At 40.3% G+C, this 19,458-nt stretch overlaps 1 protein-coding gene across 1 annotated transcript in view; it reads left to right on the forward strand.

The window, feature by feature from the left end:
• Positions 1-943: 943 nt before the first annotated feature.
• The window catches only part of SLF1 (SMC5/6 complex localization factor 1), a 63,935-nt gene continuing 45,420 nt past the window's right edge, over positions 944-19,458 (forward strand). Inside the window, exons 1-4 of the mRNA XM_075181032.1 lie at positions 944-1,008; positions 9,737-9,850; positions 10,446-10,521; positions 18,925-19,168. Coding sequence (XP_075037133.1) covers positions 9,737-9,850; positions 10,446-10,521; positions 18,925-19,168 — 434 coding nt within the window. The 5' untranslated portion in view covers positions 944-1,008. The remainder of the gene's footprint in view (positions 1,009-9,736; positions 9,851-10,445; positions 10,522-18,924; positions 19,169-19,458) is intronic.

Here is a 19,458-nt window from a genome sequence, read left to right on the forward strand (position 1 = left end):
CTACATTTATTGAAAATTTTCGCAATGTGTTTGATGAACCTGGCCGAGTGTCTTCTGCTGCCTCCAGTCTACTTGCTCTCCGGCAAGGATCTCTCTCTGCAGGGCAGTTTGCCGTCCAATTCCGGACTTTTGCCTCTGAGCTAGGATGGAACAATGAAGCATTGACGGCTACCTTTTGGCAGGGCTTATCCGATCCTATTAAGGATGCACTAGTGTCCCGAGACCTTCCTTCTAAACTGGATGAATTAGTTTCCCTTAGCATCAAAGTGGACATTTGCCAACAGGAACGCTCTTTGGAGAAAGACCAAGACCGTCGTCTCTTCCGGTTAGCTCCTCACTTTAAGTCCCCGGTTCCTCCGGCCAAGGAACCTATGCAGATTGGACGCTCCTGTCTCTCCAGGGATGAAAGAGAACGCCAGACTAAAAACCGTCTTTGCCTGTATTGTGGGGAGTCCGGTCATCTGTTATCCTAAAAGGCTGTGAAACTCCACCTCCTAGGCGATAAGAGGGAGTTCGTCCTAGGATCCAGTCTCCAAACTCCCTGTTCTCTCAAGGATGCCAACTTCTTGATTAGTGGCCTCTGCTCTCTAATCTACGGCTGAAGCCTGACACTAGCCAAGCCACTTAGTCCTGTGAGGATGGTTTTGAGGGAGAAATGTGAATTTGATGTGTTAGAGAATGTAGAATTGTGAGAGACGAGGTTGAAGTAAGTAAAGAGGCAAACAAAACAAGTCTATGAAGTGTCAGCAGAGAAATGTGTTTTTCCCCAATTGTAAAGCACTACGGAATATGCTGGCGCAATGTACATTGTAAATAAATGTTTCTAATAAGTGTTCATTGCAGACAGTGAAAATTAGTGTGCAGTTGTCATGGTCGTCTGTAACTAGTATTGCGGCAGATCCTTGCAGTGCATCTCCCACCGCCCCCTCCCCTCCTTTAGGAGCAGATTCAGAGTGTGATAATCTAGTTTGGCAGGATGCAGCCTGAAGAATTTGTCGAGCAGACCAGGTACGTGAACATCTGTTGAAATAATACAAAAGTACCCTCAGGGCCGAAGCCCTTCAATGTATCAGCTACTGCATATCTCCACCAGGTTTGTGAATGTCAATGATTGAATGGATAATGTGTTCCTAGTGGCCATCTACTGTGGGAGGAGGAATCATCTATCTTGTATGAAACTGGTCTTTCCATCCATTTTTGTCATCCCACTGATTGAGTATAGACCAATGTTCTTCAGCCCCACTTTGCATTAGGGCCTTTTCAGTGCAGTGTTGCGTGTGGAGAGCCAAACTTTATCTCCCACTCAAAATACTGGCCTGTCCAGTCTACTCTGATTTGCAAACCATTTTTGGTTTGCTACTGTCTTAACTGCTCTTGCAGCCTGTTCCACAATCTTTGGAGATCCTACACATGCTTGTGTGCAGAAGGAACCCAGATTAGACATGGGAAGACAGGATGGCTGTCATCTGGAAACGATGCTCAAAGAATTGGTTAGCCTAGTTCATCTGTCCATTCGACTAGGGATGGAGTGAAATACTCAGTCCCTTATGGCTTTCCACAACTCCTCCGAGCAAGGGGTCCAGTTTGTCTGTCCAGCCCTGTAAACCTTTTTTGGTGGAGAGTTGGAGTGCAGATGGCAGTTTTTTCAATGCTGTGAAGTGGACTTGCTTGGAGTAGTGATCCACTATCACCAAGAAGGTGGGGAGGTTGCTGATGAAAACCATAGAGATATGGGTCCATGGCCAATGCGGAATGGGTAGGGGGGCATCAGGATCCTGGAGGACCTGGTTGCATGCCACAGGTAGTGCAGAATTGGACGAAGGAGATGTCATCCATCCTTGCAGTCGGCCAATTCCAGGAGTCCTGGTAAATGTTTATTTGTTGCTCGCTAACTGCAAATCATATGGTGTATTATTTGGAACTCAACTTCCCTTTCAAGATATATTTCCGCTGTATGCTTTTAAAATAAGTGATTGACATTTAAAGCAACCGAAATGTGCAGCCACTTAAGGATTACCTCTGTGAAAACATTACAGTAATATAGGGATGGGAGTATGGCATAAAATATAAGGGGTAAAGGCAAGGAAGTTTTAATTAAATTTTGAGATTCCTGCATGTCAATTTGGGATCATACATTTCCTGTCTTCCTGTTTTTTTGTTTCTTTATTAAGCTGTATTAATTCAATTTGCACTAGCTAGACAGATTTGCCAATCATCTGATGGCCAGCTAGACTATAGCAAATCTATAGTAATATGACATTGTGAAACATGCCTGCAGAAGAGAATTTATGAAAAGTGTGGTTGTTCTTCAGTTAAGACCTGTATGTTCTTTTTTTACTAAGATTTTCCAAACGAGTTTAAATGGTGATGTGAAATTTTCTCATTTAGTTACTGTTTTCACAGCACAGTTCTGCTTGTTCCCTAAATGTTCTAAAAACATAGAACTTAACATATGTGTTTTGATTTGATGTGCAGATGTTAAATATACGCCTAAATTATTCATAAAAAAAAAAAATACATTTCAAAAACCATCTTTATCACTTTTTTCTTAAGAGAAGCTTGTGTGCGGTAACTAATATTCATGTATTTTGTACCCTGTGTTTTGTTTTTTGTTTTGTTTCCCCCCCCCCCCCTCTTTCCTGTCTGTTCACTTCTGCCCTGCGCACAAGGGCAGCAGTGAACAGAGAAAACTTACCAATTTTCTCAACTGTGGCACAAAACTGTCCCGATCGTTATGTTGGGACTTCTCTTTCAAATCGAGATGTTTGGAAGGTATATTGTATATTAGGGGCCTGATTCATCTTCTGACGCATCTTCTCCCATTGCATGTTGCATCTTGCATGAAATAGCTCTGCCCACGTGCAGAAACGGACCTAATGCTAAGGAGCACACCTGCATGCAATTCATGTCTGAATGCGGATGAACGTAGACAATGTACAGTAAGGGCGTGTCAATATAAGTTCTGGGTTTCTCTAAAGTACTTATTTGTTAGCCGTATCATTTGCATAATTTATACCGCTTTCATACTGCCGCCCGGCAATATCCCGGGTATATGAACCTGGGATATTGCCTGAGGACAGAGGCTCCCACGGAAAGAAATTCCTGGGTAGATCCTGTTCATACTGAACACGGGTCTGCCCGGTTCTCCATGGCAAAAAAAAAACACATCACAAGAGGAGCCAATCAGAGCCCCTGTTGTGATGTGTGTGTGTGTGTGTGTGTGTGTGTGTGTGTGTGTGTGTGTGTTTTTTTGTTTTTCTTTTACAACTTTATAATTGTGTTTTGAGACCCAGGTTGAAAAACCCGGGTCTCACCGTTCATAGTGCAGGCGGCCCAGGTCGGACCCGGGAATTACCCCACCAAAAGTCCTGGGTCATCAGACCCTGGAAATAGACCTGACACCATTCATACTGTGCCTCGACCCTGTTCATCTGGGCTTGCCCCGGCAAAAATCCTGTTTTTTGGCGTAGTATGAATGGGATATTAGAGTATTATCACAGCATAGTCTTTGTATTGAAAACTACACTTTTGCATGCAACTAGTTGACACAGAACATGTGTATGCAAGAAAGATAAGACTATAAAAATGCATTGTATATACTGTGCACATTAAGAACATCCTAATTTATGTATTTACTATTAAAGGGAAAAAAAATCACAAATATTTTTATTGATTATAATAACATTTTCTTTAAAAAAAATAATAAATTTCATGAGTTCTGACCTTTTAGTGAATTGATGCTTTTGCATATACTGTGTTCCATCTGTCTGCATACTGCAAATAGCATTTAGCCAGAGCACACTTATACCCAGAATCAAATGGAAACTTGTGTTGAGATCCGCTTCTATTTGAAGATGGTGGAAAATGCACTCAAGTTTCAGGCTCTTTCGTGTGCAGATTGTGTCCGAAGATGAATCGGGCCCTATATTTCTTCTTAGACAACCTTCCCCTTTTTTTCCCCCATCTGGATAATATGCAGCTTTTGTCCCTCCTGCCTTGATACAATATAACAAAATAAATGTATTTTCCTTTCTCTGCTCCATGGCAGCCTTTACAATGGGTTAATACCTGGATCAGCTAGTGTAGAAAGGAAAGATTTTGCCCCACCTGGGCCCTATATAAGGCAGCGCCTCCTCTTCCTCAGTGTCTTTCTTTCCTGTCTCAGCGTGTGTAGGACAGTGTAGTGTAGTGTTTTTTATTTTTGTTTTTTTATTTTATTCGAGAGGGCTTACATAAAGGAGGTTTTCTTTATTTCCTCTAAAGCTGGCTGTTTATGTGTGCAGTACCAGCGGGGCAACTGCAGGGACGAATCTCTTCTCCTCACTGTGAGTTCAGGGCTGAGACTTCCTGCGGACGTGCACTCTTGGATGACACGCGCATGTGGAGGACGCGCGCGCAGCTATTTTCTCGTCCAACTCGCCTGTCAGGATGAGACAGGTGAGATAATTACTCTGCTAAAAGGCTCACTGATGAGGTCAAGGCAGGTACCTTGTTTGAGCAGCTGAAGCCCATTTTATGATGCTAAGTGTTTGCTTGGTGATTGTATGCTGCAGGACCTAGCAGCCATCTTGACAAGTGCACTATGGACCAGGAGCCGGCCCCAAAAAAGCTGACGGACACCCAAGGTAAGCCCTTAGAAAGGGGTTTTTGTGTACTTTTAGGATAGGTTACTTGGTTCCTTTTTTCTATTGTTTACAGTACCTCAGTGGAGCTTGTGCAGGGAAAAGGGAAATGTAAAGTGAAAAATCGTGTGTGTGCAGCTTGTGATGGCCGATTACCGAAAGATTGTACTGACCCATTATGTGTGTCATGCACCCCTGAAACGGTAGAAGAGCTTGGCCCCCTGAACAATTCAAACAATTCTTTTCATGGATCGTTAAAGTGATGCAGGATTTTCAGGCCCTAGACCAGGGAACAAAGAGGGACAGGATTCCTAAAGCAGACAATATGGAGGAAATGAGGCCAGGACCATCTTCTGAGACATTCCGTTCTCCTCAGGAGTGGGATTCGGAGTCAGATAGTGAGGCTGAGGTGAAAGAGAATCCCAGGATTGTTTAATTTGGATACTGTGAATGTTATACTTATGCATATTAACAAATCATTAGGTATTGAGGAGCCAACAGTTCTGATCAAACCTCAGGATGCATTGTTTTTGGAGCACAAAGTAAAGTCTAGAGTGTTCCATACACTTAAGGTGATTAAAGACTTTATCACTAAGGAATGTCAAGTCTTAGACAAAAGTCATCCTAACATGGGGAGACTGAATCACATGTACCCTTTTCAGGATGAGGATATGCTGAAATACTGTTCAGTGCCTAAGGTGGATTCAGCCATAGCTGGCTTATCCTCAAAAACCACTCTCCCGTGGGATGATGGGGGTCTGTTGAAGGATACCATGCATAGGAGAATGGAGACTTCCTTCAGGAAATTACACATCTCCTCAGGCATAACTCTAAAATCTGGAATAGCAATGGCTTCGGTAGCTAGAGCCCTGAGGTTGTGGGCCAGTACTCTACATACAGATATTGAGGTGAAGATAAATAGATTGTATCTTCTTAAATCCTTAGAGATTATGCAGAAAAGCATTGATTTCTTGTGTGACGCCTCGATGGATACCATTGTATTCTCTTCCAGGAGCATGACCTCGGCAGTTGTTGCAAGAAGGGCACTTTGGCTATGTTCGTGGGCAGCAGATCATCAATCCAAAAGCCGTCTGACAACACTTCCATATGAAGGCAATTTCTTGTTTGGTGAAAAACTGGATAACCTAATGCAGAGGCTAGCAAGTGGTAATGCTAATCGCCTGCCACAAGACAGAAAGGTGAGACGTTTCCTCTCTTATTTTCCAAAGCAACAGTTTAAGGAAGCCCTTGCCTATAGGCCAGGGAGACAATGTTCTAGACACCAAGATAATATGGCAAGACAGTCCTTTTGGCCCTTCAGACCAAAAAGGGTGAAACAAGAACAGCAAAGATCCCAATGACTATCTGCAGATCCAGTCTCCACTAACTCCCATGGGTGGCAAGATATCACGTTTTGCAAAAGTTTGGGTTCAGACCACACAAGACAAATGGGTCCAGGAGATAGTCACCAAGGGATATGTTATAGAATTCCATACCTACTCAGTAGGGAACAAATTTATTCAGTCAAGAAGTCCCTTGTCTTCCTTAGAACAGCAAGCATTGGAGGAAAGCCTAAGAGCCCTGGTGAAAACAAAAACTATCGAACCAGTACAGTCAAGTCGGGAAAATATGGGGTTCTATTCCAAACTGTTCCTCGTCCGGAAACCATCAGGTGCCTCCAGGACAGTACTAGATCTATGGGCTCTCAACTGCTATGTGCGAGTAAAACATTTCCGTATGGAATCTATGAACTCAAAGCAGTAGAAACAGGAGATTTTCTGACAGCAATAGACTTAAAGGATGCATATTTTGATATCCCAATCACATCCCATCACCAGCAACTCCTGAGATTTTGCATTCAAGGACTCCACTTCCAGTTTACTTGCCTTTCGTTTGGCCTTTCCACGTCTCCAAGAACATTCACCAAGGTCCTTATAGTTCTCATAGCGACACTCGTGGAGAGAGGAGTAGCCTTGTGGCCGTATCTGGACGATATCCTCATTTCGGCAAAGTCAGAGGAAGCAGCCTTGGAGGTTTCATCCCACGTAATCCAGTTTCTGTAACGGCACGGTTGGTTAGTCAATGTATCAAAAAGCCATCTGACACCGTCGCAAAAGCTTGTATTTCTAGGAGTACAAATAAATACAAGAACGGACAAGGTCTGTCTCTCTCAAGAAAGGTTGGACAAAATCCAGTCCTTGGCGCACAAAGTTCAGATTCAAACTCGTGTTTCAGCGCGAACATGTCTTCACCTCCTAGTAATGTTTTCCTCAACAATTCTTCTGTAGGCAAGATGGCATATGAGAGATCGTCAAGCAAACCTCTTTGCACAATGGGATCGTAAAGTGCCGTCTCTACATTCCAAAATCAACCTCTCAAGATCGGCGACACAGTCCTTACGCTGGTGGCAGCTCCCAGGCCTGAGAAAACAAGGTGTGACTCTCTCGATACCAGACTGGTGTGTCCTTACCAAAGACGCCAGTTTAATAGGTTGGGGTGCTCACATACAAGGCATGGTCACGCAGGGCGCCTGGCGAGACGAAGAGAGACTTCTCCAGGGGAACATCTTTGAGATGAGAGAGCGGTCTGGCGTACAGTCCAGTACTTCCAGTCTTATCTGCGAGCCAAACATCTGTGAGTGTTCTCCAACAACAGAACTCTGGTAGCTTGTATAAACAAGCAGGGCTGTACCAAAAGCAGAGCAATGCTGACCGAAATCACCACACTAATGGCATGGGCAGAGACGAACCTAAGAGCTCTCTCAGCCCTCCATGTGGCAGGCAAAGACAACGAGGTGGCGGACTATTTGAGCAGACTCCAAGTCCACCCAGGAGAGTGGGACTTGCACGAAGAGGTCTTTCAACTTATATGACACAGGTTTGGAACGCCAGAAATGGATGTGATGGCCACAGGAAGCAATGCCAAGGTACCCCTCTTCTACTCCTGTCACAGACAACAGGGCCCTAGAGATAGATGCCATATCAATGCAGTGGAACTTCAAACTGGGGTACATGTTTCCTTCCTTTCCAGTCATCCCTCAGGTACTCCGAAAAATAAAGAAAGAGAAGGTGGAGGTAATAGCAGTCCTCCTGGCGTGCCCGCGGCAGCCTTGGTTCGCAGTAGCATGGAGGATGTTGCTGGAACATCCATGGCCGTTACCGGTCAGACCAGACCTCGTACATCAGGGTCTGGTTCTGCATCCAAGTCCAGACTCCGTTGATTTGATGGCGTGGAGAGTGCATGGCAATTACTGAAATCCAAAGGGGTCTCAGATGAGATAACAGATATTCTAATTCAGGCCATGAAAAAGTGTTCCCCTATAATTTTATTACAGAATTTGGAAAAGATTCATTTGTTGGGCAGGGGACATGGCGAAGGATCCCATGTCTGCCAGTGTGCCGGATGTGTTAGAGTTTCTCAAAGATGGTTTTGTTAAAGGACTAGCACCCGCTACATTAAATGTGCAAGTATCTGCTCTTAGCATCCTTCTTGATATCAAGCTGTCATCTCGGGGTCTCGTCTTCCAGTTTTTTCAGGCACTGAAGAGGTTTCGACTGAGACTGAAACCGTTCTTAGCCCCTTGGGACCTTTTGCCTTTGACGCCGTAACAGCTTATCCCTTTGAACCTTTGCAAGACATATCTCTCAGGTGGCTCACTCTGAAGGTGCTCTATATAGTGGAAATCACTTCGGCTCGTCGAATAAGGGACATAGATGCATTGTGTGAAGAACGCTTCCTGAATATCTATGATAAAGTAATTTTGAGGACGAATCCGGATTATCTACCCAAGGTTGTATCTTCCTTCCACATCTATCAAGAATTGATTCTGCCATCTCTCTACCCTCATCCCACTAATAGTGACAAAACACGTCTCCATACTCTAGATGTGGTGAAAGCTATATCTACTTGCCTTATCAAGACGAAAAATCTTAGGAAGACAAAGCAACTATTTGTACTTCCTGAAGGTCCTCGCAAAGGACATGCCCCATCCAAACCCACATTAGCAAAGTCGGATCAGAGAAGTGATTGTATAGGCCTACAGGTGGAAAGAGCGTGAAGCAACTAGGATACTGACGGCGCATTACACTAGAGCAGTAGCGATCTCCTGGGCACATAGAACCCATGCATCGGCAAACGGCATCTGTAAGGCAGCCAGGTGGTCGTCGATGCACACTTTTTCTAAGCATTATTTTCTTGACTTTTCAGTCTCTAAGGAGACACGTTTGGGAGAAAGATTCTCCAGCAAGCGCTGTAAATATTCTGTTTGACCGTATTAAGATGTTGGTTTTATTGCCCTCCCAACTATTCATCAACATTTATTTATATAGCACCAGCAAATTCCGTACAATTGGGACTATTGTACTGCTTTGGAATAGCCCATTGTAAGGGCTGCCATGGAGTAGGGAAAGGAAAATTGAGAATTCTACTCACCGATAATTTCCTTTCCTTGACATACTCCATGGCAGCCCTATATTTTCCCACCCTTGTTCTGATAGTTACATTATAAGATTGCTTGGGAAGTTACAAAAGACACTGAGGAAGAGGAGGGTCTGCCTTATATAGGGCCCAGGTGGGGCAAAATCTTTCCTGTCTGCACTAGCTGATCAGGGTATTAACCCATTGTAAGGACTGCCATGGAGTATGTCAAGGAAAGGAAATTAATGGTGAGTATAATTCTCAATTTTTTGCAATAAGTATCAATCCCTTTTGCAACCACAAATGGTAAAAAAAAATTATTTAGAAAACAGTGTAAATGAGACTTGCCATAAAATGGTATGAGGACCAGTTCTAGGCTGTGATCTATGTACTGACAACTACTACCCTAGGGCTATTAGTGGAAAGATAAAGATACATATTTGTTAATGTTAGAGTGATAAAAAACTTTTATCAAATATATATATATATAAAGTTTTATTTCTTAACACATGTTTATTATTAATTTATAGATGATGCTGTTAACATATTGGAAACACTTTGAACCATTAAAATACAGTATAAATAAAAGCATTGAATAATAGACCTGTACTTCAGTTTTACTGACTATCTTCTGTCTTTGAATATAGATATGTTTTTGTTCATCATGACTATTTTATTACCTAATTTTTAACTTTTAGATGGAGGTGACTTTGGAACAGCGAATTGTTCAGCTGACTGGTTTCAGAGATTCAGAGAGAGAAAACCTGATCAGACTGATTTGCAAACTTCCCTGTATGTATATTCATTGTGAGGTGAGACCATTTTTTGATATATAGTTTTATTTATTGATTTGAAGCAAGTGGGAGTAAACATCTTAACAGGAATCAATTTACACACCAACCTCTAGGTAGACAATTTAGCTGTAGCAAGAAAATAGCGAAAAGCTAGATGGATAGTAATATCAATAAAACAACAACAATAATATACAATTTAAAGAGGATGGTAAAGGAAAGAGAGAAAGTAAAAGTTGAGTGAAATTTTGTTCCGCTCAAGCCACGTTTCCCAGCAAGGAGTATTAAGGAAGCTTTTTTTTATTTGTGCAAGTGTCTACTAATTTACTATGTCAAGGCATACATCTATTTTATAGACTTTGGAAACATGCTTCCAAATGGGAGCTGGTTTACATGGTGCAAACAGAAAAACATTGCTTCCAAGTCAAACCAAATTAAGTGTTTCTGTATGTTACAATACACATTTGTTCCCTGTTTTTTGTTTTCCGTAATGATTTATTAACCTTTATTTAAACCTGATATTCACGTCTTGCAGAAAGGATAAACTGGTCAATGTAACTGCTGATAAAACATATTTCCTACTTAACAAATTCTTTTCAATTTTTTTTTTTCCCAGAAGTATGAAAACTGTACACATCTAATTGCAAAAAACCCTTGTAGAAGTGAGAAGTGGCTAGCAGCTTGTGCAGCAGGTTAGAGCCTGAACATCACAACTTCAATAATGTTTGTTTTTGTAATTTATTTTAAAAATATATATTTTTTTAAAGTTTCTATTATACCTATATGGAAAGGCACCTCTCTCTCTCTGAATTGCCTGCAATGTAGCAAATAAGAGGAGGGGAGATTATCTTGGGGTAAGGATTGTCACATTGTTTATATGTTCCAAAACAACACTCCATTAATGTACGATGTATGTCTATTAAATAACGAGACTGTGATTCCACTTAGTAAGCAAAGCAGTCAGAACCGTTTATAACTGCAATACGTAGTAACCATGAACCTGCATGACATCATCACCATTTATTTATATAGCGCCACTGATTCCGCAGTGCAGTACAAAGAACACATTCACATCAGTCCCTGCCCCATTGGAGCTTACAGTCTAAATTCCCTAACATTTACACAGACACAGACATACACACAGACTAGGGTCAATTTTGATAACAGCCAATTAACCTACTAGTATGTTTTTTTGGAGTGTGGGAGGAAACCGGAGCACCCGGAGGAAAGCCACGCAAACACGGGGAGAACATACAAACTCCACACAGATAAGGCCATGGACGGGAATTGAACTCATGACCCCAGTGCTGTGAGGCAGATGTGCTAACCACTGAGCCACTGTGCTGCAACACTCTATGGCGTTCAGTTGATTGTGAGTCGCCATTTAGTTTGGTTGTGTTTTCTGTAGAGTGCCAAAAAAATGGTAAGCTTAAAAGTTGAACAACGTGTCCGTTTGAAATCTTTAGTAAATTTGCACAAAACACCAGAATGTTTTCACATGCTTACTACGGCCTATGGGAATGATTGCCTGTCTCGTGCGCATGTGTTTGAGTGGCACAAAAGATTTAGCGAGGGACGTGAGGGTGTCGAAGATGATGAACGCCACTTCAAGAACCGAAGAAATTGTAGAAAAAATCAGTCAGATTGGTCAAAAAGACCGCCGACTCAGTATTCGAATGATAGCTGAATCCAGAAACATTGACAAAGACACCGTATGGAAATTTTTGCGTGAGGATCTTAACATGACAAAAGTTTGTGCAAAGATGGTCGAAAGGGTTCTCACACCAAAACAAAAAGATCATTGCAAGGAATGTTGTGTTGACATTCTGCAGCAACTTGACACAGATCCAAACCCGTTTCATAAAATAATCACTTGTGATGAGACCTGGATGTTCCAGTATGATCCTGAAACCAAAAGACAGTCAATGCACTGGAAAATACCGTCATCGCCAAGAATGAAAAAAGCTTGTAAAAACAAGTCAAAATTCAAAGCAATGCTCATTGGTTTTTTTCGATATCAATGGTGTAATTTTGGAAGAATGGGTTCCAGAAGGCACAACAGTTAATCAGCATTATTCTAAGGATGTTTTGAAGAGGCTGTGTCAGAAAGAAACGGACGCAACTGTGGAAAAATGGTTTCTTTCTTCACCAGGACAATGCGCCTGCTCACACAGCACTTTCTGTGAAGCCGTTTTTGACCAACAAACACATTCCTACACTTGAACATCCTCCATATTCGCCCGATTTAGCACCTTGCTATTTTTAGCTTTTCCCAAAAGTTAAATCCGTGCTTAAAGGGACACTTTTTATTCAGTTGATGGTGTAAAAAAGAAAATGGCAGATATGTTGAAACAAGTGACAGAAATTGATTTGCTCCATGTCTTTGACCATTGGAAAACAAGACTACAGCGATGTAATAGTGCAAATGGGGAGTATATTGAAGGGGACAAACATTAAATTTGTAATACCAATAAATAAAGGTCAGTTATTTAATCAATCTCATTATTTAATACAAAAAGAAATAAGTGAACAATGGGTGCTCAAAATCACCTGTAGATATTCGTGAATGTATTATGTCAAACTATGGCCAGTTGCAGCTCTCCTTGCAGGCTCTGGGACCTGAGTACATACATGCAAAAACACAACTGGAGATGAGAGCGCAAATACTGAAAGCCACTAGTTATTATATAATAATTTGTAATTTAATATATAAAATCAAATATGATTAAAAATATTCACAAATTGTAATGATATTTTATACACGTTCAATGGAGCATTGATACGTATTCAATATATCCAAACTAGCATGACAGCCAGTACATCTTTTAAAAAATTCTAGCATATTGAAAATATGAGTACACAACTCTATATAATCAAAATATATTAAGAATACATTGGATTAATTCTCAGCAGAAAAAATTATGGTATAGTAGGAGGTTGAAGCCCATAAATACTGCTCAATATTCACATATAATAAGTAAAAGTTCAAATTTAATCCGGGAAAAGATCAATCCATTAGGGCAAGGCACCTGTTTGTAAAGTGCAACAAATCCTAAGGTCACGTGGATTATGGGGATCTGTCCGTTTTGGTGAAAATCACAGATAATTTGATCGGACTGTTCATACAGGCACACCTTGGTGCGCAGATCCTCTTTAAACATAAAAAACAACCTCTCTATGAGAGGAAAAGCAACGGTCCTTGGACATGTAGTACTTATTGTTAGTCTCAGGCTGATGATCAGACCTCCATATGGATCATTCTCCGGATAATGGTGAAAAGAAATAGTAATTCCACAGTCCACAGTCCTGAACAGGCACTACAACCCCGGGGTATAGTAGTTCTCTGCTGTGAGAACACCAATTGAGAATAGACACCTGAGGCGTTTCTCGGCACTCTGGCCGTTTCATCAGAGGTATAAACATCAAGGCATATCTGCCACTCATATATAGTTCCTATTCAAGTCACGTGGGGGTAATGAACCAATCCCCTAATAATGATCACGTGACAAAAAGCTCCAATGAAAACAGGTTCCTATTCATAAAGTTGCCAGTGGTTAAGCATGTCATTGATAAATAGACAAACTGTGGTGATAGTAAATACAGCTGATCGTTCCATCAATAGTTGTCCATCATGTATTGCGGCTGTTCGTGATGGTAGTTGGCATCCATACACCACAGATCATCTTAGTTGTCCACAAATAGATAATCATATCAACAATCATCCGTGCTAAATTCCACAAGAATTTTAAAATATGCACTCAATACTAGTGCATATAAAACATGCATAACAATATTGTAGTATTACTAAAGGTCGTTGGCTCAAACTAACAACAAAGTATAAATATAAGACAAGTAGATATATAAACAATTAGAGAAAGAAGACGCAGCATCCTCAAATCCACTAATTCACATATTTAACATATTAAAAATACACATAGATTTGTATTTAATTAAGTAAAGGTCTAAATTGACAAATGCTAGTCATATATTATGCTATAGAATCTGTGTCGCTAAACACAAATAAAATCAACAAATGTTATTCAGCTCTATGCTGTCATTCAGACCTTGCGGTAACAATGTTTTCAACTTAAAAATCCAAAAAGCCTCCCTCTTGCATAACAATTGAAACCTATCACCCCCTCTCTAAGTTCTAGTTATTTGCTCAATTGCCCTAAATCTAACACCTGATGAACAACCCTTTTGGCATATCGCAAAATGTTAAGAAAACTGATGCGTTTTCAAGTTTTTCATAATATTACGCCGATGTTCTAAAAACCGCGTTCCCACTGCTCTTATAGTGCGACCCATGTATTGGATGCCACACCCACAATTGATCAAATAAACCACAAATGTGGATTGGCAATCTAAAGACTTCTTAATGAAAAACTTCTCATTTGATACAAAAGAAGAAAACTCTGCACATTGATGATCAGCATGTGCACATGATGCACATCTTAATCTGCCACATCTGTAAAAACCATCTCTTCTATTCAACCATCTCACTGGTTCACAAAGTGGCATAGGGGGCATGCTCGACCTCGAGGCAATACTCCTAAATAAGCTTGGGGCTAACTGCTCCTTCAAATTTCTACATCTTTTAAAGGTAATGATTTTGTTCCTATTAATAGATGCACCAATGAATTCATCCAACTCTAGTAGTGCAGCATTCTTTTTTACAATGGATTTAATACCACCCGCTTGAGTATTAAACTTGGTTATAAACACTAGAGAATTATCTCTATCTTTGTGTTTATTAGAGGACACAAAGAGACTAAGTCTATCAAGTCCCTCAATGTCCTTCAAAGCCTTATCCAAAATTGAACTCGGATATCCCTGTTCCAAGAATGAGTTGTATAGTTTGACAGAATGAGTTTTAAAATCCTCATCATTGGAACAATTCCTCTTAATCCGGAGGAACTGGGCCTTGGGTATATTAACTCTCCAGGGCTTATGGTGGCTGCTTTTATAGTGAAGGAAATTAAACGTATCTACCTCTTTCGAGAAATTCTCTGTCTTGATTTGTCCTCCAACTGCCTTTAGAGTAATATCCAAAAAATTAATAGTTGAAGAATGACAAGTACTAGTAAATTTGATTCCAAAAGTATTGGAGTTAAGGTGTTCTGTGAATAAAGAAGCCGAAAGAAAATCCCCATCCCAAATAAAAAATAAATCGTCTATGTATCTACCATAGAGGACCAGGTTCGCTCCGTAGCCGGAATCCCATATGTACCTCTCTTCAAAGAGTCCCATAAATAGATTTGCATAGCTCGGAGCGAACCTGGTCCCCATGGCCGTGCCCAACACCTGTAAGTAAAATTGCAGATCAAATAAAAAATAATTGTGATCCAGAATGAATTTGATCGAAGATATTAGAAAGCTATATAACGCTGAATCTCCAGATTCTTGTTTTTCCCAAAAAATATTTTACTGATTCCAGACCTAGATCTTGAGGTATATTTGAATACAGTGATTCAACATCACAAGTCAAAAAGACATAAGTTGGTTTCCAACTGACAGACTGAATCAGTTTAAGAAAACTAGTTGTGTCCTTTATATGTGACTTTAAAGAAAAAACCAGTGGTTGTAAGTGAACATCAACATAATAGGATAAATTGCTAGTGAGGGAACCCACACCCGAAATTATAGGTCTCCCAGGAGGTGAAACTAAAGATTTGTGGTTTTTGGGTAAGTGATAATAAGTAGGTATTATAGGATGTTGAGAAAACAAAAACCAAAAAGTATCTTTGGATATAACTCCCTCTAGTAATGCCAAATCCAATAAATGCCTCAACTGAGATTGAAAATTTAGTGTAGGATCTCTATCCAATTTCTTATAGAATCAATCGTTGTTCAATTGTCTAACTGCCTCCATATAATAATCATTCCGATCCTGAACCACCACACCACCGCCTTTATCAGCGGATTTAATTATCAGAGTAGTATCTTTCATTAATTTATTAAGAGCTACTCTCTCTTGAGGAGTTAAATTGTCCCTGATTGGTTCATTCTCAGACTTATCACAAAGTTGTCTAAAGTCTTCCATCGTGCTTCTGTAGAAGCTATCTATATATGGACCTTTGAATTGAAGCGGATAGAAATTTGACTTTGTCTTGAATCTCATTGAGGACCCTGAAGAATTGATGTCAAAAAGACTCAACATAGGAGAGTCATTATCATTACTCTCCGTATATAGAGATTCTAAATTCACCAATGCTAATTGTTCATCCGCATCACAAAGAATTGGAGAAAGATCTTGCTTACTTTTCTTAATGGCTTTAATTGCAAAATATCTTTTCCTACTCAAATTCCTAATATAACGATTCAAATCAACAAATAGATCAAAAAGATTAGGTTTTACCGCAGGAGCAAATTTCAAGCCTTTTTGTAGAAGTTTTAACTCTGATTGCGAAAGTATTTTAGAGGATAAGTTAAAAACCCCCTTGCCTACTGTTGATGATACGGATTTCTTGCTCGATTTGAACACCCCTCCTCTGGATCCTCTGGCTCTTCATTATTTAATAGACATACCTCATATATTCCTAATCTCCACCAAGGGCTAGGACACATTATCATTTTGTCTATAGTTTAAGCATTACAAATACTACAGCTTAAACAGAAGGGTAATAAATCCAAATCTCAAACAGGAAATATTTGTGTACACTGGCTTTTTGTACAACTAGATGACAGACTATGGATATCACAAAAAAGGAACTGTCAGTGAATACAATTATTTTTCTGAGTTTTATTTTGATTTTTGCAACACAGTGCAAAACAATGCAGGGGATACACAAAGAGTGCAATTATCCGTTCGGTAATAAATCTGATACAACTGAAGATACAATATAACAGTAGGATGGGTTAGTAAAGCGAGTTTTGGTAAAGTCTGAAATTGGTAGAGCAGTTTAGTCAATCGCTTTATTTTGAGAGCTACTTTTCAACCCAACCCATTGTCTGCCACTTGAACAGATCCAATGTTATGGATTTGAACATTTGTGGGAAGTTCTCTTTGTAGAGTGTGTTGTATCTATGGGTATTGTATACTCCCAAGGTATTTTATTTTTGGTAGGAGAATGGCAGTTGAACATGGCTGCTCTTTACATCAGCTGTGTGCTTAACCTCCCACATAATTTTTTTACTACAAATATAAAACATCTGAAAATTTGTGAGGGCTGTGGGAGATTATTGCGGTGATGCTATGGAGTGTTGTCACTCAAAGTACAGCTTTGTTTTGGGGATGTACACTGAGTGCCATCTCAGTTCAGCTTCTGGTACCTGGAGTAGCTGCCCTAACATACCCGCTGAAGTGTACTCCTAATAACTCCATCTTATCGGCCTGAATTTATAGCTACTATTGAAGTACTCTCACAATTTGGGCCTACACCATCCAATTTGTACCTCTTGGTTGACAGAATACGTCTGGGGTCTGTGGCTGGGACTAAGCCTACACCATCTGGAGGCCTCTACAGACACTGGTCATTATTTTATCTATTGGTACATTTGCACCCTGTCATACCCACAGTAGACCTTTTGTCTGTTTACAACTGGAGTCTTAAGGCCACTTGGGTCTAGACCATCCGGAAGCCTCAAAGTACATTGGGTGTTGACGTAATTTTATCTTTCGGTGGATCTATGCCCTATCATACCCATAAAAGGTCCCAGTGACCTCCAAGCATCACAATCTTGGTCTCTGATAGCTCCCCTTGTGAAGTTTACAGTAATGAGCCTGCATTGTGTCCACCCTGCGGTAGCTTCGCTCATGAGGAGCCCTGAACCCCTTTGAACATTTTTTATCCTTCTCAGCTCAGCAACTATACCTCCCACACCTCACCCTCCTGCAGCTTACAGTAGAATGCTCCAAAGACTGATTATCCCTCCTTCTTGTACCTATTTCTCCTCAACAGAGAATCTGCCCACCCTTCAGTTATCTTCACTATCGCTAGCACTCCTGTCGTCCATCCAGAATTCTCCTCTTATGTTTCCCTGTACTTTTTTCTACATATACTGTGTTCCATATTTAATAATATGCTTTCCACTCATTTTTCTTTAGCCTCTTCCCTTTCTAATAATTTTGCCTTCCATTCATTATCTTTTTGTTTCCTGCCCATTACCTTGCAATATACAACAGTTACTCCGATTAGAGGTCTATCCTCTCCTCTCCCTTCTCTGCTTCCATCAGACTCTCTATACTTTATATGCCTTTCAACTATCTATGTTCTCTTACCCGTCTAAAATTCTTCCTTTCTCCTATCACCCCTGATTATCCAATAGTACTATTCCCATCACCATTTACTCCCTCCTAGTTTTCTCCCTTGTCCTCTTTGCTACCCCCTTCCTCTCTTACTTTTACGCCATGAAACCAGGATCCACTTTCTAACTCTGTCTCCCTGTCTGCTCTTTCATTTGTTGAACTATCCCTTACACAAACTACATGGCATTGGCCGTCAGGGTAGAGGTGTAGGCCTCCCTTTATCATTTAACTGCACCTTCAGCATTTTGCCCCCTGTGTCCTCCATATCCTTCTCTTCTATCAAGATTCGCACCAATACATCTCTTCTCTCCACCTCTGCGTTGCTGTAATCTTTGTGTCTGCTGACCCTTCCGATGACTGCAATTTTAACCTTGAGGGCCTTTTTTTGAAAAGTGGTTACCTTTTTTTTTAGAAGATCCCCTTGAGTTAATCTGCAGCAGCAATGCATTCACCTGATGGTAAATGAAGGTTATAGTGAAAGTTTGCCCTAATGGTAATGCAGCTTTTGTACAATAAATATGGTTTATTTGAATCTAACCATCCCTATGTAGCCAACACAATGCAAATAACACTTTTTTGACTGGTTTGAAATCTTCCTTTAGTGCCTGTTTTTTTAAGATCTAATCTTATACAGATTATCTTTTATTTTTCATGCTTGTGTAAGATATCCAAACCAACAAACAAATTATCAAGTAAAAAAAGCTTTTTTGGAGATTATCAGGGACACATGCTTTCTAACTGCAAAAAAAAAAAAAAAAAAAGAGGTTGGCATTTATTTGGTGTCATCCTTTTATTTACAGTTTGTACCCACAATCTTATTTTGGCTCACAATTCATTTACTTTCCAGGAAAGTGGGTACTGACTAAAGAGTATGTAATTAACAGTGCAGAGAGCGGCAGATGGCTTGATGAAACGACATTCGAATGGGGATATAAAATGGAAAAAGACGCCCATTATTCACCTACAATGCAATCTGCACCAAAAAGATGGCGCGAACACCTGACACAAACTGGTGCTCTAGGGGCCTTCAGCAGATGGAAAGTGACCCTTCTCATTGAGGATGCTGATAAAGAAAGAGAGCCTTTTTTAAGGTAGGATGTGTTGCCCCTCTGTTAAAACCAGGAGATAAAAGACCTCTTCATTCAATTGATTTGGTTAGTTCTTTTTTTTTTTTTTATTTTTATGGTGAATGTTATTTGGGAGTATTAAGAATTTTCAAGTATTTGGTTCTGCATTTCTAGCCACAGACCACCCTCTGGTCTTGAAAATGATGTTTGATCGATATGAAAAGCAGTACCAGATTATGTATCCAAGTTATATCTTCAAAATATCTACAAGCTAAAGGTGTGACCTATTTGACAACTTTTTTAATTAAGTAGAG

Source organism: Mixophyes fleayi, chromosome 1, assembly GCF_038048845.1.
Source record: "Mixophyes fleayi isolate aMixFle1 chromosome 1, aMixFle1.hap1, whole genome shotgun sequence".
Taxonomy (NCBI): domain Eukaryota; kingdom Metazoa; phylum Chordata; class Amphibia; order Anura; family Limnodynastidae; genus Mixophyes; species Mixophyes fleayi.